We start from the raw sequence: 27,689 nt of genomic DNA on the forward strand, positions 1-27,689 counted from the left end.
CAACAATAAATCAGGTGTGTAAATCCCCATCACTGCAAATACTGTGTCAGAACTCAGTGTGGACAACAGCTTTTACTGCCATCAGGAACCTAGGCTGTCACCAAGGCTGCTGGCCTATCAGACCTGGAAGTCACAAGCCTGGATTGTGATTGTGGAGTGCTCAGCTGCAGCCAACTGACACCTCTCCCACAGATTCTTAAAAACTCTGATTGCAATTAATTACATGAATATAAAACTTAAAGTGTCTTTAGATAATTTTCAGGTCATGTGTTTATCCATTAGCTGCACTCCACCAGCTTTCTTCTCTGATTTGCAATTTCCTGATGTCCCTTCATTGGGTGGGACTTTGAGGACACATTGTCATCCCTCTTTGCAGGACTCTGCACTTTGCCAGGTTAAATGGAATGGCTACAAAATCCAAAGATCACCTGGACAGTTTGGGCATCTCAATTCCCAACAGTGCCCAGAAAGACACCCATGGAACAGATAACCCTGGGACACAACTCAGCTAGAAACAGCCTGGGACTGGAGCAAATCCTGACCTTTTTGGAAATGTCCCTTTGCAAACAAACCATGCACAAATATTTCTGTGCAGTAGTGAAGAGAAATATAATATTTGATTTTACTGCATTAAACTCATGGTATGTTTTGAGAATGATGATGGAATACTTGATTTTCCAACAGCTATCATCTCAGAGTCTCAAACAACAGCTATAACATGAAAAAGTTGTAGTTTTTTTTTTAAAAAAAAAGTTTTCAAGAAAAAGGTTTTAAAGTGATGTGAATAACTTGCACAAGTTTTAGAACAGCTGGCCAAAGCTTGTTCCAAGTAGTCAAGAAGACTTACAACACTGAGGAAGTTCCAGAAGGCAGCTCTGTGCCAATTCTAAAAAAAGGGTGAACAAACTGACCCTACCACGTCTACACTCTCAAAAAGCACAAATCCAGTTCATGAGAATTCAAGTGAGATGAAACTAATGATGACCAATATTTTACAAAAAATGCAGCTTGTCCAAGTAGACAAAGCATCTGCATTTTGTATGCCATTATATTTAAGAATGTGAAGCAATAGAAAGAAAGTATGAGTTAAGTTAGTTACATTAGTCTCCAGATGTAGTTATAAACAGGAAATTGTCATTGGGAAGATATGTTTCTAATGTATTCCAGCAGGGTTTATTTCTTAAGCATGACATTATTGAACAATGACCAGGAGAAAAATTACTGATAAAATCTGCAGGCAGAAAAAAATAAAAAAAGGGGGGGAGGGGGGGAACAAAGGAGTGAAAACTTAATTAATGAACTGAAATCTAAAATGGTTAGAGAGGAAGCTTGCAGACAAAGGCACAAAGACTGATGAGAGAGACCCCTCATCAACCAGAACAGCACAGACTGGTGTCCAAACAGAGCCCCCTGCTTTCCTACGAGCGACCCTGCAAAGCTCACACGACAACAATCTTTGGTTCTTGGGAGACTGCTCCGTGGGGATGGAAGAATGAAGTCTTGATAATGGGGTAAGACTTCCACTAACTGAGGACCTTCTCATGAATCCAGAACTGGGGAGGTATTTCAAAGAGATCCTTAAGATGATAGCAGTGGCTGCAGCGCATCAGCAGCTTGTGAGAAAACAAATGTTATCCGAGGGTTTCAAATGCACAAGGATGTTGACAAAATGGAGAAAAAATTCACAGGATATTTACCGAAGTTAGCAGAGGGTTGGAAAACCCACTTTTAAAAGCTCAACAAAATCAAAGCCAGGTCAATGGTAAAAAAAAACAAACAAAAAAAAAAACCAAAAAAAAAATCACAGAAGAACCCCTTCCATACAGATATCCAGACAAATGAGCTTTTTTAATCAAAGGTTTACTGGGCAAAGTGAACAGCACACAAAGATTAATTCAGAAAATCTGTGGCAGTTCCTTTCTTAGCATTTTTCCTGCCCACTGCCCTGTGCAGTAACAGATAACACACAGATACTGATCAGCAATTTCTTTGATAGCTGAAACTTTCCAGAATGCCACATTCAGCCACCTCCCAAACTGATGTGGGGTTTGAACAGCACATCCCACCACTGAGACAGGTATCAAGAATCTACTCTTTTATTTATTTCCAGTTGCTCCTTCTACCTAAGGGGGACCCGAAGGGACCTCTGGACCTGAGCGATGTACAAACATTTTATCTTCCTATCAGCACACATTTGAAACCAAGCAATATTTGTATCTCACACAGTAACAAGATTATTTAAGAGGGTAAAAATCTGCAGCCTCCCATTGGCATTAAAATGGAAAATGATATAAAATTATAATGAATCACAGCATGGATTAGGAAGAGACACGACAGGCCAAATTCTTAAACTGTGAGTTTATACATATAATTTTCTCATGCACAAATGCCAGGTTTGGTCCAGCTCAGTGTTCAACTACTTCAGAATTAACATTATATTTTCATTGCATTTTTAGGGAAAGGAATAAATACAAATAAACCTATTTTCTACAGTTTAACTTAACTTTAAAAATAAAGAAAAAATACCCATATGTTTTGCAATTTATCACAGCAGAAGGGGAAAATGCATACTCTAAGAGTCTCATTAAAATTAAATTTGATGTGTTTAAGCACCAAATCTTAGCAAACCACAATCAGAAAAAAATGCCACGAGAAAAAACATCATTTTTTCAAGACAGCCAAGAACTGGAGCTAAAGAATTAATTGTTAAGACTGATTATCTCTCTATATATCTATAAATCAATTTAAGCTGTGCAATCAAAACTATGTGCTTCTCTTTAATATTTACACTTCCTTGCACAAATAAAGATTTAACTGAAAATATTTGAGGCATCAAAAGGGAGATGTTCTTGTGATTTGGGTGCTGATCTTCATCCTAGGGAAGAGAGGTTCACCTCCTTCATTTAATGCAGGTGACCAGTGACAAATCAGACATTGCAGATCACACTTTAAAAGAGCCCTGGTATAGGGCAAGGTCATCGGATAAATTGGGAAACAGCTTTGTAACCTGTCTTGGAGAAGATGCTTTTCCTCCTTTTTTTTTTCATTACAACATTCATTGTAAGGAAACATGTCTAAAAAAAATCCCAAGAGGCCTCATTTTTTTTTTCCAGTGCATTCATGTCATCTATTTGGTCATGTTATTGTCCAAACTCTCATGGACATTTGATGTGGGCATAATGAAATTATGGCCTCTGAAAAATAGCTGTCATGAGGAAGAAAAGGATGAAATGGCCAATGGCAAAATTCCATCTCTCAATAATCGTATGGGTAGGGGAAAAGCCATCCAGAAGTGTATTTCTATGGAATGGGTAGTATTTCATTTTCCAGACACACACTGGACTGAGAGGGAGGCTATCCCTCTGTGATCCACAGTGCAGAAGACAATACAGTGCAGTCTTTTTTCCATCTCTCACTTCCTGACAGATTTCTTGTGTTTTGTTTTATTTGTGGTGGGCTGCTTTCTTGTGGGTGTTTTGAGACCTTTTGGTTGTTTTGTCTGGTGGCATGAAGTTCTGGGGATTTGTTGGGGGTTTTTGTTGCTGTGTTTTTGGTTTTTGTTTGTTTTTGGGGTTTTTTTTCCCCTGGTTGTTTGGTTGGGGTTTTTTGGGGGGGACATGGGGAGGAGCAGGGTTTAATTTTAGGTTTTATGAAATGCAGGGTAAACAAGTATTTTCTTATTCAGCTCTTTTCATCTGACTTGCTTTGGTCTTCAGGATGTCCTTGACTGGTCCTTAACCACAGATTTCACTTTTTTTTGCAGTACTTCAAAAGAGATCAGTCATGGCTGGAAGGCTTGGCTGCAAATCTCTTTATCTCAGTATTAAAAGCTTTTCTGTGCTCCACCCTCCTCTGTCCTTTCAACAACAAATGAAACTGAGCTTTAACGGGGAAGAGAGCTCAGAATATCCAGGGATGGTCCTTTAAGGGCAGCAGCAGGACAGCATCTCTGCATGTGTGGAAGCCTGTGAACAGCACTCTTCACTTTGTGTATCCTTAGAGGTCAAGGACACGATGAAAATTTCAAGTTGTTTCAAAGTGATTCACTCTATTTGCGTTTTACCTGGTCATCTCCACTTACAGAAGAAAAGTGGGAGATAAAAAGGATAATGAATTGAAATCTGGATAAGCGAGAGGCCTTAAGTTTGGCCCTGACAAAAACATCCCTTGGAAGAATGTAGAAGAAACAGCCCAAAACTCAGGTGTTTATCCTGGTTCCTGCCCAGCATTCCTCCAGGCAGCTTTCTTACCACTGCTCTGCTTATGCTGCTCCTTCCATCTGTCATGCTGCTCTTTCTACCCGTTCCCACCTCTGGCAACTCTTCTAACACTTGGTAAGAAGGATCTAACTCATTCTTACAGTCTGGTCAACAAGTTACAATCTTCATTAATCAAGGAAAGTACTCATTTCACTCAATAAAATAAGGTGTGATTTGACAACATGTAGACATTTGAGTACTGTAGGCATGTTTGGATGCAGCATCTGGGTGCCATGTGCTTTAGTTTTTGTTTCATTCCAGAAATAAGTTTGACTAGAAAACATGAAGGAAAACATGGCTTGTAATAAATTATGGTAATAGTTCACCTTATCTTACAAATAAATAAACACATTGTAAAACATAAATAAACACACTGTAAAACATTAGTGTTCAAGTTTCTCCTCTCTCTTGCAGTAAAGCTCCAATCACTTGGAAAAACACAAGGGGAAATCCCACCTAGATAAAACCATTGAAGAATCCTCCAGAAAAATTAAACATAATTTTTTTCAAGCAACTATCTTCTAACTGTCCCAGAAAAAGTTGTCAAGCAAATATAAAAGTCGTATTTGGGATAAAAGTAGATGAAGTCTCAAAAAAAAAAAAAAAAAAAAAAAAAAAAAAAAAAAAAAAAAAAGCTTGTCCAAGACATTTTATGTTTGTGTAGAACATCAGCTCCATCTGCTGGGAAAAAATCAGTTTGTGGAATGGCAGCTGCAGTTTCTGTGCTGGGCAACCCAAATCTTTGTGCTGAGTTAAGGGCTTTTGATTTAGAGGAGCAAACAGTTGTACATCAAATCTTCACTCTGACAGTTTGGTGACATGAGGGCTTAAGAAAAATGCTTTCTGGTGGTTGTGCTTCATGGTCTGTGTATCACTGGAAGCATGTGACTTCAAAAGCTTATTAGAGTGATGCATGCCACTTGTAAAAATAGCTGTAAACATTAGGAAAGTGTCAGTTGTTCTTGTGCTAGCTACTAATTTTAATTAAAATGAAACTATGATTAATAACATTGCAATTAAAAGCAAATCCAGATAATTTAAAAAAATATAAATATGGCATCAGAAGCTACATGGTCTTCTAAAAACTCTACTACCCCCAAAACCACTTTATATTTCTTCAATATATTTTTCAATATGACATTAGTTTTTCAAGCTGTTCTAATTGCTTAAAAATTTTCAATTAGTATTTTCTAAAAAATAAGCTACAGATGTGTGTTTAATAAAAATAAAAAAATCCAGTACCTCCAGGCTTCTCTTCAAAGACTACAGATGCACAATGTTAGTCAGTCTTCAAATGAGCAGTCAATTAATTGGGGATTGTTTCAAACATAAAAATGTTTTCATTTCTCTCTGAATTCTGTTCCAAGATTTTTCCAGTCCTTCTGAAAGCCATTTTTATTTAATTTGGAAGTTCGCTAATAAACTTGTGATTATGTAAGATCACATGCACTACTTGATATCTAAGCTCCAAAATTCCAAACTTGAATAATGTAATTGTGGCAGCAACTATTCAGACTTCTGTGTCCAACGTGGTTCACTTAGGGGATGTGTGTAGAGAGGTGGAGCAGGTATCCACACAGTGCAGTGACACCAGAAAAATACCCTCAGCATTTCTGGCTCTGCCCACTCTTCTGAGAGCAGTTATTTGAAATCCTTTTTGGAGCAGCTCTCAGAGGAAGCTATTTCCACGTGTGCAATCACAGAACTCAACCCACCCAAAGCTTCCTCCAGTGATCAGTGAAGCCCAGGCCAGCCTGAGGTTCCACCAGTGAGACAGAGACACTCAGCATTTGGTTTACACAGAAGAACAACAACAACAACAACAACAAAAAAAACATTGAAAGAGAAGCAAAGCTGATCCACAGGAAGATGTCACAGTGACAGATTTCTGCACAGAACTAACTTTGCTAGGGGTACTGGGATTTTATAAAGACAAACTACACACGGTGCACACAAACCCAAACGTTTTGTTTCCACTGACAGAATGCTGCCATGCTTAAAAAAGGCTCAAACTTAGCCTAAAACACCTGAAAACAACTAGGCAATAATGACTCCAACTGCAGCACAATAAAGTCTTTTTGGCACAAAACACTAAGAATCAACTAAATGAATGTTTAAAGGCAGCTCTGCTATTTTGGTAGAGCGGGAGCAGCACAGCCCATGTTTCAATACCTTAGTAAGGTTACTGATCCACTCTGTAAAGATGGCTTTCTCAAGGGAAAACTGAGCCTTAAAAGCTGAGCTATACGAGTAGCCTCCTGTTTCTTTTCTGCATTTCTTCAGTATGATAATAACACAATTTTTTCAATATTGACTCCCCACGTTTCCTGCTCATTTCCAAGGAACTTGTTTAAATGAATAATGAAAAGCCTGCAAAAATCTTTTGGAAAATGCAGTAGTAGGGAGAAGGATTTCTACATCTAAGTAAAGAGCCAATAGCTCAGAGCAGCCAAGCATGAAGCAGTGCAATTCCACAGAACAAGGCAGTGGAGTGGGCTGGAACGAGCAGCATCCCCTGCCCCAGCTCAGTGGCTGAAGAGCTCTGGGATCACCAGCTCCCTCTCAGCAGCCAAGGCAAAGCCACATGAACTGAATACAGCCCTCAACAATTCATTGCACTCAGATATTTTTAGCTGTCCACCAAGCCCCTCGGTGCCCAAGCACGTGTAACCAAGAGGAAATTGCAAAAATCTGATTTTCTCAGCTATAAGTGGGGATGGCAGCTAAAAACAAATTCTTGCTGCCTCAGTTTGTGTTAATGAAGCCCTAAAAAAAAAAATCAAAACCAAAAAAAACAACAAACAAGCAGCACTACCCATTGAAGTACATTAACTTCATAAATATTTGAGTAATTGCATAACCTGTAAGACAATTAAATATTGTACACAGCAGAACACCTGACCATACAGACTCAAAAAGGAAGAGCCTACACACTACAAAGAGACTGGTAAAAGCAACTGCTTCTAGAGCCAGTGAATTCATCTAGAAAACCTACCAAGTGTCTTAGTGATGAAAAGAGGTTAAGAGTACATTCCATTTATGTTTCAGTAAAAATTCTTACCTTTAATTTTCTAACAGCATCTCTTACAACTTCTGTGCCTTTGGGCTGCTCCACTTCTGTACTGCCTAGAAACTGAAAAGATGAGCAGTAAGTTATGCATTTAAATGCCTAATCAACTTGAGTAATCTTATTTTCCAATTATTTTCAAACAGCATTTTGGAAAGGCAATTGTTTCAGTAGTTAATAAATAAAAAACCTTCACACAGCTATTTCTAATCAAGAAAATAACAATCATTAAAATCTGTACTAATATTAGCATTATCAAAATTGACTTTTAAAAAATCCTATAAAAATCTGTAAATTAGAGGTTCAAGTACCTTTTTCCACAGGGAAATTACCACTTTGGTAATAACTCTTTTTAGAAAATAATGGAAAAATGCATACAAAATACGGATGGGAGATACTTCCCATGAATCGACACAAGCCAATCATTTGGACTATGTCACTAAAACAATCACACAAGATATAAGATAAATTAAAAGAACTGGTTTTTTCCCCTCTCAGAGCTGCTTGGTATAGTAACATCATAGATTTAAAGGAACTAGGCTCCAGCCTATGCAAAACAAGGATCATATTCAAGTAGTTTCTATTGCAACTCGCATTTTTATCAAGTAAGGTAAACTAAACTTGTCTTTTCACTTATAAAGCATAATATTGCAAAGGGGCCTTAGTTCTTTATTTGTACACTGAAATGCTTTTATTTTCTGTACAGTCTCACTTGCCTTTACTGCACTGTTACAAAAGGTATGACAATCCTGCCTGAATCAGCTGTGTAATACACTTTTGATTTACACAATTAATTTTCTATTGCCCAGTTGTCAGATTGAAGTACAGTTAAGTCATATCATGTACATGTATATGCTGAAATAACACTAGGGAAAAAAAACCCTCCAGTTTTTCCCAAACTACAGTTTTCTGTGCACCATGACACAGAGTTGTGTACAATTTTTAAGTCCTAGCCCTTTCAATAGGAATTTAAATTTGCCAAGATACAGTCAATTTAAAGAGAGTAACTCTGAAGTTTTTAGTTCTATTAAACCTTCCAAACATGTTTAGGGTAGCCAGTGCACTCAAGCACTCCTGCAAAGAAACGGTGCAACTCCACCAGCCATAAAGCCTCATTAGACATTTGCTACTGACTCTGAAATATGATGTGCCACCTTGAAAACAACGGTGTGTAAAATCAAAACACCACACATATCTGCTGCCAGTATTCTCTATTATTACAGCTCTCCAGCCAGGAGACCAAGGGTTTGGTATAACAGAGCAGAAGGCTCTGCTGTTGTTGATGTCTTTCACACAACATCTCCGATGACTTTAGACTGAGGGGGTGATCTTGGCTGGAAAAGTGATAGCTGCACAAAATGCATGTAGAGAAGGAAGAATGATTCTTGGACATGATGGATACTGCATGTGGCAGAGACAGAAAGGGAAAGGTGAGTGAATATATGTGAGCAAAGAAGCCCCAAACCAGTAGGGAACATCAGATGGGCGTCTAAGAGGAAGGTTGAAACACCAGCACTAGCAGATGGCTGCACACAAACATATTTATATGCACCACACCTGGCAGAACACAAGAGGCAGAAGTGCAATTGCTGTAAGTTTGTGAGCAGCTCAAGGTACGTGATACACAGAGCAGGAATCCTGCAGAAACAGGGAACAAGAGCTGCAGGTGTGAACAAGGCTCAGTGAGCAGAGCACAGGTCACTGCTGCCCATGGAGAAGCTGCCAGCTGAGACATGAGCTCCATCCATGGCTGTTCCCCAATCCTTGTGCTGTTTTCAAACTGGCAGTCCCAGTATCAGTGTAAGCAGCCCAGTACTTCCCAGTACAGACTTAGGGGCAGGCCTCGGGTGGAGCTGGGTCACACACGTGAGATGCTCCAGGTTATGCTGCCTCTCCTGCAGCTGCTTCTCTCTCTGCAGGGCACAGGGCTGCCCTACATATTTTATTTCCTCACTTCCATCCAGATGACTGAGCTCTGATAAAGCTAAGAAAGAAAGAGCCGTTTCCCCTTAACTCTCCTCCCAGTTCTTTCCTCTGCTTCACAGCCCAAGAAGGATGAAGGTATCTTTGTTGTACACAGTAAATCCCAGCAGCAGACCAATCTTTCCACAAACACAGCTTTCCCAGAGGCTTGTACCTCATGCGAATTCACATTACTGCCTCAGAAAATGTAAGCATCAAATTAAGCTTCTGCCACAGCTGGGGAGTTTGTTAAATGTCACTGAATTTTAAAGCTTTTAGTAATGTTCCCCAAACCAGAAATTACCATTTATGATCATGGAGGGGAGGGAGAAATAGATTTCTAAACAGAAAGAAACTGCTGAAAGCACTTTAAGAGACTGACAAAACCTGAAGAAAAACTCATTGTGTTTGCTTAGTAAGTTACAGAAAAAATAAACAACCAAGACTCAGAGAACATAGAAACACCACGAGCCTCATATCAGCATTTATGGAACGTAACCCACCAGAATTCCATAAGCCATTCACTGTCTTCCAACTGAGTGCTGGTTTTGACAGTAGCATCACCACTGCAATTTCTACTGCTCTCAGCAGTTTTGAACTGGATGTGGAATTCAAGCTTATGCATAATAAACTATTAAGCACAGGAAAATATAGTAAGACATGTTTAATCCAAATATACAAAGAAGATTTGTAGCTTAAGTGCTAATACCAAGAAAAATTACAAGGCTGTACTATGGATTGCACTGTTTGTATCTATTTCTAACTCTTAACTGCAACTGTACTTTTTTAAAATTCAGGTGTGCTCAAATTGCTTACCCATTTCATGCTTGACTTCCCTTCTTAATTTCTTGGTAAGAGTAATAAAAAGAAAACCAGCAATTAAGGGGATATATTCTGAACATTTTTATTAACTGGACTGTTCTGTTTGGGGAAAACATATAGACACAATTTCAGACCAAGACAGGTTTGTAACAAAAGAATGACTATGCAATAAAGGCTTAACAAACAGCTAATGTTTTAATGGGAGGTTTTTTATTGCTTGCTTTTTCATCTGCTCTGTACCTTTTCCATCTCATCTATCATCACTTTCTGTTTAATATTAGGTACCAATTACTGTGGTATTTCTCATGATAGTTAAGCCAAGCAAACAGATGTATTTGCAAAGCTGGGGCTTCAGCTGCCAAGGTCACCGTGCCGTTCGTACGGGCCCTGGCACAGCAGCCACGCTGCCACCAGGGTTTCAAGGGGAGCCACCAATAACTAACTCAGCAGCCTCATGAAATGGGAAGCTGGCCATTTCATCACGGTCTTTTCACCAGATTTTTCTCACCAAATCTCACACAAACACGGAGAACAAATATTTGTTACATCAGGAAGTTGGTCCAGTTGCGGCATGAATAATACAATTATTCAGTATGGAAGAGTTTCTGAAACAAAAACTTAATAGCAAAAGGGGCAAATGTGAAACCTCCCCTTTTCAAGCCCAGGCTCCTTTAGGAAGCAGAACTGATCCAGAGTTTCAGATGGGAACTTGGCAGGTCAGTGTTTGTTTTCAGCATTTGAGGTTTCCTTCTGCAACTTGACTGATGCAGAACAACCAGCATATGAAACCTAAGTAGTTCCTAAGAGTCAAGCTAACATAATTCCAACACTTCACTGCAGAAGAGTGAAACAGAAAATAACAGTTTCCCTCTAGATCATTCACTGTTAATCCTAAATGCAAACTAATAAACGCATTAAATGCTTAAGTGTTCTTTACATAACTAATATGTACAAATACACAATACAGCTGAAAAATATTTACACATGACTGCTACATCTATTTACTGCCTGCAACTAGCAAAAAGATTATTCTGAGGTTGGTGTACTCCATGCATAATATGCCTACTCAAAGAGACACAATACATAATTTAGGCATGCCACTAGACTCAAATATTTGTGTTGTTTAATACTGAGAATAAGTTCATGATGATCATACTGAATTTTCATTGGATACTATAAAAAGTTGAAGAAAATGACATCTAATAATTTGTATTAAATGTAATCTTTTGTATTAAATTTTAAAGCAAGCTAAAGCAATTTTCTTTACAACACACTCTTCACTGCAGTCTGCCATTCTTCCAAATGTATTCCCTACAAAACTGACGAGCAGTTCTTTTCCTAACATATTACCAATTCTCATTTCACTTGCAGCTGTCTGCAATCAGAAATAACTCTTATGAGGCCAACAGATCCTATCAGTCAGAACCATTTAAGTGTTCCTTTAATGCACACTGATGTTTGCCATGAAGAAAGTGAGCTGTTGGCCAGCCACATACAAGACAAACACGCCAGATAAAACTGTTTCTAATCTAATATCAGCAGACAACCAGATGTGTTCACTCCACATGCAAAGATTTGCAAGATAATGCAGCTGCAAAGAATTAACAGACACCATTTCAACATATTAAATCAACAGAGGTTGTATCACTGACAGCAACTGAGAGAAAATCCAGCCCTGTAATGGCCAGGAGAGCTGTCTTACACAACAAGCTGTCAGACAGACCCTTTGTGGGGAATACCTTTGTCAGAGTGCAGGTGACATTTCCCTATGTATTAACATGAACAAGACTTTTCTGGGTCCAATTCCATTATGAAATTATTAAAATTGCTTTTAGAGTTGTACTTTGACTGGAGAAACTGTATAAAGGTAAATAATCTTGCACTGCTGGCTCAATTAAAAGTCAATTCAAATGTAAGACAACTTCAGGCATGCAGAAGCCCTTACATTCTGACAAGTCTGCTGCTGCTCTGATGTGCCCAACAGGTCTTGGTAAGGCCAGGTGAGTTGTTAAGGTCAGCTGTGCACTTCTTTCCCTTGACATTAGCAGGAAACTCTCCAGTAATTACTCCCCTGGCAGCTTAGATTTTGACCCTCAACATTTTATTGGCTTTACACGGAAAGCACATCCAGGGGATTTTCTTCAAAATTTAGGGGGGGGGGGAGAAATACCTCTATCCATGCTTAGGAATAGTTAGCTTTACCAGAGTAAAAAAAAAAAAAAAAAAAAAAAAATAAACTTGACTCCTGATTAAGAAATAGTTTTAGGCATACTTCTGAATACTTAATGTAGACTACCACTCTTCCAGTAGAGAGCAGTGTAGGATATTTTAATAATAAAACATCTGTTTTCCTTTGTCATCACATTTCAATCTTAAAAAAAACCCCAGTCTTTTACAGTACCACATGTATTTTTTACTCTGAAATTTCTGAACATTAAAGGTTCTCTTTTATGCAGACTCACATGCACTTATATGAAAACAGTACTTACCAAACTCATATGATAAAGAAAGGAAAAACAGCAGTACAAAATTACTGGATACCTGCTGCCAGCTTTTGACAAATTAGCTCCTTCTACCTCCTCAGTTCTACAGGGAGGCTGATTTACTGATGAAAGGAAGACAAATGTATCCACGTTGTGAGAACACCAGAACAACAGTGTGTAAAACAAGGATGAAAGAGAAGTGGGACCAGTTCTGAACAAATGTCTGAGCTGTTAACCACTCCATAAGCCCAGGAATACTTTTTGCTCAGCCTTGCACACAAGAGCCTTCTTCATCACTCAAACAGCAGAAGGACAACAGGGACCATGAAATAAGCAGTACTTTGTTTTTTGGGTTCCTACTCTTTCCCCACCCCCCAGTCCAGCTCCTCACCTGCAGCAGCTCCCTCGGTTCTCTACAAATACACTTTTTTTGCCAGAGCACATGAATGTTTGGAGTTTCCTAGTGCCACCTTAAAAGCAACTCCCAGGCATGATTGCCACTCAAATGAGAGCAGAAATCCAACTCACCACATGGGAGTATGAGACAGCAAAGTGGCACAGACATCAGCACATTCCCTGAATATCCCCTGCATGTCTGACATCTAATGTTCTGCACAAATGGTGGCCCTGACACATGAAAAAAATTCTAGGTATTATTTTTAGGAAGTGTTCAAGTACTACTGCCAAAGAAGACCAATGAATGCACAATTAAAAACACTGAAAAAAAAAAGGTTATCTAAAAGTATTTCATCCATCAATAGAAAATATTTCCAGTAATTAAGATATGAAGAAGGAAAAATCTGTTGATTAAGTTATTGAAATATTTGGGGAGGAAAAAAAAGAGTGTTACAAAAGGATCATAAAATAATTAGGTTCAAAAAGCCCCACTGGCTTAATTTGTACTTTTTCCTGTTCTCCACAAGTGCATTAATTAAGAGCTCTCCACCATTAAATGTACAAGCAGTAATTTCAGTCTTTCAGTCTGGGTCTATTAATCAGTATTAAAGAATATTATTAGATAACTAAAGCTCAACCTATTTTTGAACAGACATTTCCCTGGAGTCGTGCACTTCACCTAGAAGTAGCTCCTGCCCAAATGTCTGGAAACAGGAAATCTGCAGAAATATTCTGGCAAAGATACCTGAGAAACTGAGGACACATGGCAGCCCTAACCCTGCCTACACCTGTCTTCTAACCCACGTTCATACATGGTAAGAAGAGAAATTATTGAGCTGCTGACTGGAAGAAATCTGACATGTGGGCCAAGTCAGCTGAATCCAGCTTGGTGTAACCCTAAAGGCCAAAGAATGGAATAATTACACAAGGTCACATTCCTCCTCAATCCCCACAGTAAGACTAGATGTTTGTATTACCAAAACCAGCTTGTTTGTAAGCAGAACTTGAGAAGAGTTTAGGACAAGCCTGCTAAATGATCAAAAATCCTCTCCAGTGTGGTCACATACTAAGGGAGCTATTAACAATGATAAAGTAAAAAAATCAAATCTGATTGCAACACAGCTATCAAAGCTGTGCTCTGTATTACAGCATCTAGCCCTAAAGATAAAATAGTGCTAATACAGCTAGGAAGGAAGATAAGAGCAGACTGGAATACAGAAAGCCAGTAGGAAAGGTAACACATGTATCTTGTCAAGACTGTCACTACAGAGAACACCAACTGTAGGAGAGAACAAAGCCAGCACTTCTTCAGTCCATCAATCTCCCCAGCACTTCAGAAGCACATCTCAGACTGAACCATGCCCCGAAGAGCTGTCAGACTGAACCTGAAGATTAGAGGGGCACTGGGGTGGTGTACCCTGAGCACAGACCAGCAGCCTCCCTGCAGCTACCCAGACCACAGGCACAGGCTGAGAGCAGCACAGCTACCCCGGACTGACTGCCCTGCCACCCACCCCAGGCACCCACGAGGACACAACATTTCCTTGGCTCTGCTCCACGCTCTTGTTAGCTGGAGCTGACTGCTCGCTCCAGCTCTGAGTGAGGAGCAGTAGCAGCAGCAGCAGGACAACAGGGATACATCTTAGGGATAGTCCAGCTTGGAGCAAAAAAGGCCAGCAAGCTCAAGTTACTTTCAGAAAATTCTTTAAAACTTTGATGTATGGGAAAAGGGCTTAGAAAGGGAACACTGCCAGTGCACAAATGGCAGTGATGCTAATACCAGTAGTATATCACACTGAAGGCCTGTTTTCCTTCTAATCCCAGGTGCACTTCCCATAGCTGATAAATAAAACCAAGGATAGCATTTGACATGTTATAAACAAGGCAGAAGAAAATGGCAGAGAGAGCAAACTCATCGCTTTAAAACACAACTTCTCATCATATATTCCCTGGCTGTGAGTGGGTCACACAGGTCCTTGCATAGCATTCTTTCCACATGTGTGTTGCAATGTCCTTCAGCCTTCACGTGCAAGAATCATGTGCCCAGAGGCTGGACAAAATGACAGAGTAAATTAAAGAATGGCACATTTCCAAAATCTATCTACTGTGCTTAGATTTGGACATATTCTGTGTTTGCAGTTTTGGCTTTTTACACATGTGAAAAGACTGGGTTTTTTTGGTAGGAGAAACTGTCAGATCCTTTTACTGCAGCAGGAGATGTCTGTGAGCAACCCAAAGGCATCATCCTCAAGTTATTACAGCTCTTTTACTTCACTCCACACTCTGTTGACACTCACACCAAACAATGGCATCAAATCAGTGTCTTATGTTTCTCTGCCACTCCTCATCCACTCTGCAGAGCCTCCTGTAGCACAGCTGGACACAGCCTGAAAGCTTAAGGAGAACTACCAGGAGAAAACCCATCAAACAGGCACAGTATTGACTACTGTGATCTAGCCTGACCCTACATGTGGCCTGAATTGCTTCTGACTTGTGTAGAAAATGACTGAGCTATCCAACCAGAGATGCTCAATGACATCCTTGCCAGCTCCTGCAACCCTCTGTGGGTACTATCCTGTTAGTTTAGATTCCATTTAGTTTTTGACCTCCAAAAAATTAAGAACTGGCAGCTCTAAACTGACTGGTCAGTCTTAAAATACAGCATATTTCAGTTCTGTAAAAAATTTTCATTGTTGAACCAATATTCGGTGAAGGTGTGCACAAGAACCATTCTGTATCAAGATAGGAAGAACAGGCCTAATTATCAAACCCAACAATTCCTTTAGAAAGGATATTCAAATATGGAAACCCTCTGATACTCACTGAAGACACATCACACTGCTTGAATGCCTCAATTTAGAAAATTTATATTCCTGACTGGATTGTTGCCAGTAAAAAAAAAAAAAATTAATTTACCTTCACTGAAGAAAGCCACCTAAAAAGAATTCATATTCACTACTTTACACAGCAAGTTTTCAGCTTCAGAAGTAAATAATAACAGAGTGGACAGATTTTTCAGCTTTACAAGTTCATAATTAGACAAACTTAGCTCTGCACCACAGCAACTTGATTTAACTCAAGCATCATTTCTTCTTGAAAAAAGTCAAAGTAGGCCCTTAAATGTACTAAAACAGTGCTTTTCACTAAGTCCTAGATATTTTCAAATATCTTAATGTAACAAGTTCGATACCATTTGCTGCTTTTTTCTTTTTGTTTCCATGAACCAGATGCCAATGCACTGATTTAATTTACCTCAAACGTAAGACTCCAAAATTGCAACAACTCCTACATTCTTTGTACAGATGTGAAATAAACTTCAGACCACAGAGGCCACTTTGCTTCACTTCCCCCTTAACCTCTTCAGATGCCAGCCTGCAGCCCCGGCCATTCAGTAGGAACTTCACTGCACTGCTGTATGAGAAAACCTTTAATTATCATTACGTGTGTAGAGCCACTCCTCTACCCAAGCTGAGGTTAGAGATCATCTTCAGCACTTCCAAATGGAAAGGACAGATTTCCACATCCACATCAAAAACACACACACCTCTCCAGTAAAATGCTACAGTTAAAGGAACAGCAAGATGAAGATCCCAAGTGCTGGTATTCTTACAGCAACTCGAACACCCAGCACAAGCCATCCAAAGCTGCTCTTGTGGTTTGACAATTTGGCCCTGCTGAATTAACAACTTGGTTTTCATAGCCCCACTGCTCCTTGGAATCCAGAACCTACTGGTGGGCTCTGTATTAGCATCCTGACACTCTTTTTGTGTTTTTTTTTCCTGTTACAAATATTAGGCCTATCTCCCCAAAAGAGTGGACACTGAACTGAGACAGAGCCCTTATGAAGAACCAAGATATGCTGTCAAGTATTTGATAACAAAAGCTATCTTAATTCAGAAAACTGACAAATCCACTCTGCTGTACCAATAAGGTGAAGCTTTATAAAACTGGGAGCATTTTGACACACCCAGAACTTTGGGGACACACCTGTGAGCCAGGGGAGCAAACAGGCCATGACACCACTGAGAGCAGCTGCTCCTGCCATGAGATGTTTCCCAGGTGAGTTCATTGTTGGGATGGGCTCTGAGCACAGCCCTCAGATTCCTTCTTTCATGACAACATGTACAAGACCAGCCAGGAGTTTCCATGTGCCAGCTCCAGGTGGGATTGTGCAATTCTGAGCATTCAGCTTGTAGCAACTGAAGCTGGACACAAAACTCTTACAGCCTTCCTCTGCTAAATGAAAATGAATTCTATGAGTTCTAGAAAAAATTGTGATGGATTTATGTACATATATAGTATATATATATTAATAAATATCAATATAAAAGTATTGAAGTTATTCTTTTGTACCAGAAAACACTAACAGTATCTTATAAAAGCAGAGGTGAAATTCCACAGACACTTCCCATTTTGTGGTTTAAGTTTATTTTGATCTAATTTCTACCTCCCTTGTCCTTGACTAACATAATACTGAACTTGTACTATCACACTTTTGCCATGACAACATGCAATGACATTATAAACACAGAAACAGGAATTCCCTGTGGGACAAAAAACAGAAGTCACAGTTAGGAACAAAATCCTCATTCCAACACAAATAGCCTCAGTAATAGGAACAAATAACTATTGTCCCTGACTCTCAGTTTATTAAAGACCTTTTCCAGTTTAATGTGAAATAAGAAATGGCCTGTTTTAAGGACACTGCACTGCTTCTGAATCAGGACTTTTAATACTGCGAGGCTTTCTGCACCATAATTAGAATAAATGACTCCTGATTTAATTCTTGATTCAGAGAATCAATGTGCTGTCAAATAGAGGACAAGCAGCACACCAGAAAAGAGCTATTCTGAAGAAAGAGCCATGAATGTGTGCAGCTAATGCTTTAGCAGCTTGGAAATATAATATAAATTTTGGTAGGTTTTTCAAGGAACCCAAAAATGTGAACAGAGACTTGATTTCTTTTTTTAAGCTATCATAACCAGAGAAGATCATCTGCAATTTAAAATCTAGTATCATAACTACTTGGTGTGCAGTAAATAATTTATACATACATTCTTTGGGCAAGATAATAGACACCAAGGACAGGTACAGGTGCTGAGGAGTATTAAAGGACAGGAACACAAAATATGAAACTTGGTTGTTTTATCATTGGTTGGTTGGCTTTTTTTCCTAAGCTCTAGATTTCCTATACTGAGAACCACTTAATTTGTAAAGAATAAGCCTTATGTTTTATTAGCAATGTAACTTCAGTGAGAAAATATGCTGAGTCAGTATGCAAATTGTAATCCACAATCACATGGATAATCTACATTAATATGCTAAATTAAATGCTATATTCACAGAAAGTAATATTAGCATTTTGATACAACTGGACAAGAAAATGTCTGTGTTTAACTAAAAAGGAATTTGTTTTCTTTGCTGCTAGAAACTACTTCCTAAGCTCCATTTACTTCTTTAAATGTGTTGGTAATTTTATACAAATGACACATATACATCTTTCTCAGTTGCTACATTCACAGAACACTCTCAGAAATTTTCAGAGAATATTTGACTGGAATAGCCAAGTCAAAATCAAATTAGTTACATGTGGAAGGAACTAATTCTGCAGAGAGAGAAGGTCCATGCAGCAGATAAATACACAGGTAACAAAGCAGAGCAGTAGCCATGCCCTTAAAACTGCGACATTTTTGAAGTTCTGACAAAATATCTTTAACTGGGGATCTTGGAATAAAAAAAAAAGGACAGGACAACCTGCGCTGGTTGTGTGTGCTTTGAATATTTGGACTGGAAAGGGGCAATAGCAACAAGAGAGCACAGCTGGGAAGAAAAGGCTGAAAAAGCTGAAAAAGCAAATGAAGAGCAGGGCTGGGGAGGAAACAGCTCCTCAGCCACAGCAGCTCAGCAGCATTTTCATCTCCTGAGGGCTCACAACCACAGCACAAGGCAAGCTGCTCAAGGGTTTTTGGGAATTGCATTCAAGATATTTATGGGAAAACCCAACCATGCTGGAAATGTTCCTTTCCAGGGCTGGGAACGTACCCTTACCATAGCTGTGCCACTCTGTGTGTGAACGTGCTGCTGCACAGAACACAAACCCTTCTCTAAACCCCTCTTCTTCGATTCCATCACAGATTCTGGGAGCAAGGACAGCTCGGGCAATGGGCCTTCACCAGAAAAGCACTTCTGACATTGCTTTAGCTGTACTGGATCCTTCACTTTTCCTCCAGGGAATGGCAAGTGTCTTCTGTGATGATTTCTGTTTTATGAGACTGTCTATATTCTCTCTTGTTAATCTGATTTTTAGAAGAAACTCCCTTCTTTACACATAATCTCTCATAAAAGACAGCTATAAAACAGATGTGATCGCCAAAATTCAATGTCTGGCCTTCAGGTACTTGAAGAATATCCATAACAGAGGTTTTTTCAAAATCTGGCTAGGATGAGTGTAATTTATTTTAAAAAAATTACTTGTAACAGAAATAACTGTCTCTTTATGCTATAATTCAACAAATGTGCAGAGCACTACTGAAACACAGGAAACAGTCTTCCTGCTGAACAATACAAATTAGAAACTGATTTTTTTTATTAGACTGACTGTTTTAGCAAAATGCAGAAATATTTCAACCTGACATCAGACATGAAATGAAGCCATCATTATCATGACCTTAGATCTACCAGCATGTGAGATGAACATCTTGTATGAACTGTTTCAGAGAACATAACTGAGATGGAAAGTAATCTGTAAATTATTTTAAAATGACAATTAATCCAACAAAAATATCAGCTTTTGCTTCTTATTTCATAAAAAATATTATGTTTTCCAATAAGAGACCTTAATTTGGTGCTGAAGGGGTAAAGTTAACCTAGTCTAGATCATTATAGTGATACTCATGTCATTAGGTGAACATAGAAAGAGAAAATTCTGATTCTGTATTTAAAAATCCTTCACATAAGGATTTGGAGTCTTCCCTAAAGAGCAACCTAATCTTTTTCACTAAGAGAGCAGGTGTTGAGAAGACATTTAATCTTGAGCTCAAGGCATGAAAGCAAGAGTTCAAAATTTGGGGTCTGATTTGAGAACAGAGATTTGGGGCAGATATGTGGAAAACCTTCAGTATTACCTTAGTTCTTTATCTTTAAGATGAGGATAATAAGTCACCCATTTCTTATCTTCATTATCATTTAATTATCCCAACTGAGAAGAATGCTCATGAGAGAAGTCCAAGGTCTTCTGCTGCCTACTTATTCTGAGCTTTGATCTAAGAGTATTTGCATCAGGGTAGCACCTCCAGCCTGCCTCTCATTATTCTAGAGGCTGTGCAAACATCAAAAAGATAGCCCTTAGCTTCAAAGAATTTATGATCTAATGAACTGTGATAAATTGCAGTAACCCCTTGGAAATGCACAGCACAGTTTCAGTTAGTACCTCTGAGTGTTACTGATGAAAATCAATAGAAAGCATCGACCCTATTCTTCCTCGTACACATCAGACACTAACACAAATAAAAAGTTATAACCACTACAAAATTACCAGAGTGCTCTGTTACACAGCACACACTCAGAGTGCTTCAGCAGATTTCAAGGATAAAAGAAAAAACAAACAACATAAACCACGTGTGAAGAGGTCCCACCTTCCCACCTGCCCCTCTTCAAACCCCAAAATTTAATCCCCAAACCCATACCTAGTTTGAAAGATTTAAGATTAATCTGAACATTAAATATGCACATGCAATTCTGGGGAATGTTTTTTTCATTTTGAGAATGTGTTTGCCTTTAAGAGTTTCAGGTCCTCAATGCCTCATGAAGTGCAAGTTAGGATACAGCCCCTAAATTCTGACTTACAAAAATCTCTACATCCCTGATTTGAATGGATTTTTGCACAATAAACCTGTATTAATGAGTAAACAAGACTTCCCTCCCACCTAATCTTTTAGCTCTAATTAACATGTTTTGTTGAGTTACTTGTCTGTCCTCCTGGTATCTCCCTACTCAGAATCTTTGGGAGCTACACCAACAGTACAAAATAGGGTTTGAGGACCTTTCTAGTTCATGCTTCAAACTGTCTTTTCTTTCAAATGCAACCCTTGGTTCTACACATTTCAAAGATTTAATGAACATCCTTGTTTCTACATTTTCCTTATTTTCAGTAATAATACAGCAACACATTGAAAAACAACTTGTAAAACAAGAGGACCTGCCCTGTTTGATTTTCCTTGAAGATTCAGAATGAAGAGAATATTAGTTATGAAAAAAAGGGGGGAAAAAAGGGTTTAGACCAATATAACCCATCACTCCCTTTTAGTGGCACATAATAATTCCTAGTGGAAATGCAAAACATTTCAACAAAGCTTTACAGATTACTTAATGCAAATATTTCTTCTCTGCTATGTTCCAAACCAGAAATTTCGAGTTCCTCTATTAAGTTACACCTAACATTTTCATGTTCAAACTGCTTTTTAAAAGAAGCCAAGATTGGTTTTACCCTTTCTGAGCCAGAGTAATCCGAGGGAGGCATTTCTGAGAGAAATATTCATTGCTGTCCAGGATCCACAGCTGACTAGTTTATTATATTTTTACATAATTACTACTTTATTAAAGTCAATAAAGTCAGAGACTGCAGCTGCTGGTTTGTCTGATGGTTTATTGAGGATGAATCCTCATGGAGATCAGCATATGTGAAATTTTTCTGAATGGTGAACAGCCTGGCTGTTGGACAGACTCCTGTAGTCTTGGTTCAGTTTTTAAAATTGTATCTCCTTGTAGAATTTTGTGTTAAAAGTCTCATTCCATTCTCTTATTTTCTATAAACCAGCTCTGTTTCTAGTTTATAGAAAGGCTGAGATTAAATATGGGAGATAAGAAAGAGTAATTTAATGACTGCAATGTATCAGAAATAACTAAGACATTCAAATTTGCATTTTCTTGTAAAATTACAATTTTCTGCTTTCATATCTCATTTGATTATTTTCATAATGCTATTTTTTTCTGTGCCTATACACTAAATTAATTATGATGACATGCACGACATTTCAGTACTCTAATGAAAGTTAATTGGTATTAAGTTATTAATTCTAATTATAATAAATTTAAAGTGGGAAAATTCATTATTTCTCACATTTTCTCTCCTACTGCAGTAGTTTCTAATTTTCAACACTTTTGTGCTCTGTTTGAAATATCTTGCTATATCTAACTTTACCACATATCTTAAATATATTTTTTCACAGTGTGCCTTGTAACTGTGCTGACTTGGGAATTTGCAATTTGACATTTTTTCATTACTTTTAATGCCAGTCACGATCATTCTGCTGTAATGTTGACTGGATAAAAAATGAGACATTTTATAGCAATAGCAAAAAAGAAAATGTAGTAGAAGTGCAGTTTATGCCTCAAAAATGTGGCTTTGATAATACTCTACAACAATGATAGCAAAATGCAGATTTTCAAAAGACAGAGCTGCACCTAAAGCCATAGTGATATTTGATCTATGACCCTTGTACAAAATACCTGCTCCACAAGAGTATTATTTGACATTCCTCCGTGGTAAAAAAAATACATGGAATACCAAATGGCATATAGTGGAAAATCTAAAATTGTTTCTTGTCCTAGAGTGAAGACTAATAGTTTTAGGTACTGCCAAGAGAGGTCTTTTATTACAGCCTCACAGAATAATTTGGGCTGGAAACAACCTTCCAGATCATAATGTGAGACCATTACTAAACTCCTTTTTTGCACTGTTCATTTAACTAGATTTCAAATTGAAACTACTGCATCAAGAATCAAATCCACAGCTGACAATACGAAAACCCTGAAAATGAGTGTGAAGCAAGCATTAGGCCAGTGGCTGTGTGAGCACCAGGGAGCTGTGACATCTCTTGGTGAAACGTCCTCCCAAGGGTTTCATGTGCCAGGGAAAAGAGCAGACCCTTCTTCAAGGTCACAGCCACTGACCCCTGCCTTGCCAGCTGCCAACATAAACACCAGGCTGGCAAAACACAGCCCCTTGTCTGCAAAAAGGAAAGCTGTGCCTGTGGAAGTTTGCTAAAAGCCAGAAAAGTGACTCTCAAGGGGATTACAGACACAACTGCTACAGAGAGGCACAGTCACCATCGCTGGTTGGGGCGGCTTTTGATCGGCAGAAAGGAACACTCAGGTGATGACAGCCAGCAGCTCTTCTAAAAGCTGCAGTCTCATTCCATTAAAAAGCCACACTTTGATCACTTCTGTTTTGCATAAAGGAAGCAGGCCTCAAATCAAGAGAATTACCTTAAGGGCAAAAGAGAGTTTTTTTTCTTTGCAGTACAGAAAATAACACAAACATCACTTCTTAATTCAGGACCATTACAGAAAAAGTTGACACAGAGCAGAAATTTGGGATTGCCTAGGAATTTTATATCCAGGTGGTATTAAAACTGTCATGCAACCACATAAAAATGAGTCTGTATTTGATACGGTACTATAAAAACTCTAAATAATCTTTCTGTTGGGAAAAAAAAAATGGTGTGACCAAAATGTTTTCGTTTGTACTGACACAGTTTAAAAAAAATGCAGGTCCAAGAGTCTTCCTAACCAGGATGAGAGCAGACTTCCTTTAGACTGGAATTCTTTTCTTCTACTCCAGAAGTTGCTGATGCTGCTGTTTCCACAGCTACCACCACCTTAGCACCATTTTCTTTATTCTAATTCTTTTTCTGCACAGCTGCACTGACACCTACTCACCAGATCTGCTTTTAAGGCAGACAATGAAACATGAAAGACAAAGGAAGTTTCTTTTTTCTCTCAAAACCCCGAAATGAACAGACACTGTTCAGTGCTTTGACAAAACTCATGGCTTCATCTTGCTTTTAGAACAGATGGCACAGTCACCACAGCAAGTAATCCTCCCTCTCAAGAAGTGCAATATGAAGCCAAGGTGTCTGGCAAAGCTATTCAGTTAAATGGTGATATGTCCTTTGGACAAAAATTCAGTTGGAGAACCCCCAGAATAAAAACACCTTCAAAACCTGGCAACTGTTGAGAACAAGACTCTGTTTTCTACTACAAACTCCTGCTCAACGTGTGGCAATGCTAAGCAAAAGAAAATTGCAAATACAAAAGTGGGGAGCACTCACAAAGAAACCCGAGTCCTGGCTGGTGAAACAAATATCTAAATATGTATATACATACATATATATAAAAAATATAAATTTTTGATATTCAGAATTCTGACATTGATTTTTATTAAGATTATTTTAAGACAGGTTTTTATATTAAGAAATACCAATCATAAGAGAATGTCATCCAGAACAGCCCACAATAGAGTGTTATTGAATTATACTCTCAGTTTGAGCAAGTAATTGCAGATTACTCAGTTTACTCTGAGTTATGCTGATGGCTGCATGTTCTCTCCTCCTTTTAGCAAACTATCTTCTAAGCTGGGATTTAGGTAAGTATTTAGGAACCTTGAGGTTCTAAGGTATTTAGGTAAAATGCATTTCCTGCCAAAGGATGTCTGTCATTAGAGAAACTGAAGCATTACTTATATAAACTTATCTCACCGTAATTGGATAAGTAAATAAAAGTAAGGCTTCTGGCTTTACTGTGCAAAAATGCCATTATTGTTCACCACATTTCCTGAGTATTTGACATTTCAATATATGCAGCAGAAAGGGTTGTTACTTATTGCCTTTGATATTCTTCAAAAGAAGTTTATGCCATTAATTTTAATAATATTGTAAGCATGCAGCCTGATGTTAACTTCCTTTGCACTCAGAATTTCCATCCATTTTTAAAAAAACCATCATCAAGCAGTGAAGGAACACTGGCTTGCTTTCTAGTGAGCCATAGTTCAGAACAAGAATCAACTGGCCATTCAAAACAGAACATTTTCACCTGCAAAACAGACATTTACTAAGTTTGTCTTCTTTATTTCATCTGGCAAATCTTACGTTTTGCAGTTTTCAGGTTAAAAACATGATAGAATGCGCTGCGTTCTAAAGGTATGAGGAGAAAATAACTTCATATTTTCTTACCTTTGCATTATAGGGAATATAATGCTTTGATAAGGCTTCAGGAGTGTGCATCCATGTTTTGTCTACAGAAAAGCAAAATAAAAGAAGCACTGAATAGGTTATTCAATTGTTAACTTAAATATAATAATAGCTCCGTGGAAAAGTTCAACAATCACCCTCTTACTTAAAAAAGAAAAAAAACCCCAAACTTTCTGAAGTAGTTAGAGGGACTGGAGGGAAATATCTCACACCTTCCCAAACTCTTTGAAGAAAGAACCTGCTTCTTTCTATTGGGCACACTCCCTATTTTAACCAAATTTGCTTTCCTTAAGACCTACAACTCCTCCCCCCAGTGTATTAATTGGTCTGAGGCTGGTTGCTATTTCTGCCTCAGATCAGTATTTTCTGTATCCTGCTGTTTAAAGCACCTTGTGCAGCTAATGATGCTTTTGTGATGAATTATCTGCTTCTTCTGAAGTATTATCAAGATATCTAATGGACAAACAAAAAATAATCCAAGCTGTAACTGAAAGAAGAAAGCCCTAATCCTTATAAAAGAAAAATGATGTGCATTAGATTCACAAATTCTAGATCCTGCAAGTTCAGATCATCAGAAATTTTTCCATACGTATGCTAAACAAATTTGCATAGTCACCTATAACTTTCTCATTACAAGACTGTGTTATTCTCCTACTTTTCCTGCTGCATGGACATAATTCTGTAATTATTTCTCAAATACATCTTCCACTCTTATTTTAATGGCCTTTTGGGATATTCTACACAATTTAAGATGGAATTCCAAATGTTAAGAAAAAGCTTCTTTTTATTACAATCTTAGAAAACAATTTTTAACGTTTTCTCACTTGGGAGGGCTTAAGAAAACAAAAATTTTCCAAAATGCTAATCTGCATTAGCACGCATTTGGGAGAATCTGTAACTCCAATTAACATTTTATATTACATATATTGAACATTTAGTAGCATTTTCTAACTTGAGACTATCTTGGTTCAAATGACCATTAATTAAAGTCACAAATCTGGAACTTTATTGAGTTAAGTAACAGAACAGCAGCTTAAAGCAAAATTCTATCCTTGGATATTCATGATTCCTTTTGCCTTTATGGGCAATTGCAGTCACAGAAATTACTAACTTTTTCTTAGTTACACTTAAGAACAATAAAATCCTGTTCAATTTAAACTGTTGAAGAGCAAAAGCTGTGACACTGATTGACACAAAAGCAATAATTAAATATTTTAGATTATGCAGAAGCAAGAAAACCGTTAAACAAGATATTCACCAGTCACCACAGTAACAGGATCAGAGCTACAAAGCTGGGAGGATTCTTTTCTCCCTAAGCCAATTTCATTCTAGATGGCAGTAATGTTCAGCTCCATTACTGAGAAGCGATATTATCACTTCCTAATTAAGGAAGAATGATTTGTTCACTCAGCAGCACCCAGGAGGATGATTAAAGTGGCTCTTCCTTTTAACTGTGGCTTGTGATCGGACTGCCAGAACCAAGAAATCATTTCCCAGAATATTTTAACACTGAAACCTGATCTCTGCTTTAACACGGTATCAAAGGCTGATGTTAGCCCAAAGTGTGAAATAACCATCCCAGTGCATTTGTGACTCAGGGCTGCTAGAACAAAACCTGCCAGCCCAGGGGATGACCTGAAGCCCAGGCAAGCAGCTGGTCACTGGGCTTGCTGGCAAAGGCAGGCCCTGGGCTGGCACTCAGGACTGCTCCCTGCCCCAACCTGCTCTGAGAACACCTGCACGGGGCCAATTCCAACTCCTCCAGGTGCAGCCACATTGTTAACACCAAGGGTTAACTTACCCATGTTCTTCACATCACCCTTTACTAGCTTCAGTAGGGATACTGTCGTATTTATACATTTATACAGGAAAATCTAGTAAAACTAGAGTGCTAAACCTCTTAAGGAGATTGCAATAGTTCTCCACTCATTTTATGCCTAGTAGCACCATAGACAAGTGACAGAGCTGTAGCTTCTGAAGCAATTTTGCAAGCAGACAAGTGGCTAGACAGGTACCATCAAAAATAACTATCCTTTGCAAATGTTTCTTCTTCCCTTCTACCCATCAGGGCAAATTTAAATCTGAAAAAAAAATGGTATTTAGTTTGGGAGTCAATTGTGAAATGCAGGTCTTAATTCAGCATCAGGTAATCTTTCCAATTTTATTATCATGTACAAAGCTTTACACAAAATGTTTCTGTGAAATCAAGTTGCCTACCAGCCTCTAAAAGTAATGTGACAGAGATTCCAGCAGGGAATAACACTGCTAGGCAAGTGTTGCCATGATTGTTGCTGCCCCTAACTGGGAGGAAGATAAGGAAATATGGACAGCTGCTCTCAGCTTAAAACAAAATCAGTAATTTAGCAGGGTACCAAAAGGCACCTGGTTCCAGGAGTCAAGTGCTGTTGGTAAAACTAGGCCAATATTCAGATGTAGATCCACAGCCACTGAAGATGGAAGTCCATTTCTTAGAGGCAAGTAATAATTACAGAGTGGTGGTACTTCGGAAAGTGCTCTTAATGCTAAACTAAATCAATACCAGGTAAAACTCAGGCAGATAGTAAAGATGTGCAAAAAATCATCCAAGCTGTTATGGGGTAGTGTGTAACAAGCATCTCCTGAATTGTAAGGTCTGACTATGGACATACACCACTCTCAGCAGCTGCTTGAA

General features: G+C 38.4%; 1 protein-coding gene across 1 annotated transcript in view; it reads right to left on the minus strand.

The window, feature by feature from the left end:
• GULP1 (GULP PTB domain containing engulfment adaptor 1) overlaps positions 1–26,823 on the minus strand; it is a 54,435-nt gene extending 27,612 nt beyond the window's left edge. Inside the window, exons 1-3 of the mRNA XM_062506634.1 lie at positions 26,820–26,823; positions 25,001–25,062; positions 7,321–7,392 (exon numbers count right to left, since the gene is read on the minus strand). Of these exons, the coding sequence (XP_062362618.1) occupies positions 7,321–7,392; positions 25,001–25,062; positions 26,820–26,823 (138 nt within the window). The remainder of the gene's footprint in view (positions 1–7,320; positions 7,393–25,000; positions 25,063–26,819) is intronic.
• Between the last annotated feature and the right edge of the window lie 866 nt (positions 26,824–27,689).

This window comes from Cinclus cinclus, chromosome 21 (assembly GCF_963662255.1).
Source record: "Cinclus cinclus chromosome 21, bCinCin1.1, whole genome shotgun sequence".
Taxonomy (NCBI): domain Eukaryota; kingdom Metazoa; phylum Chordata; class Aves; order Passeriformes; family Cinclidae; genus Cinclus; species Cinclus cinclus.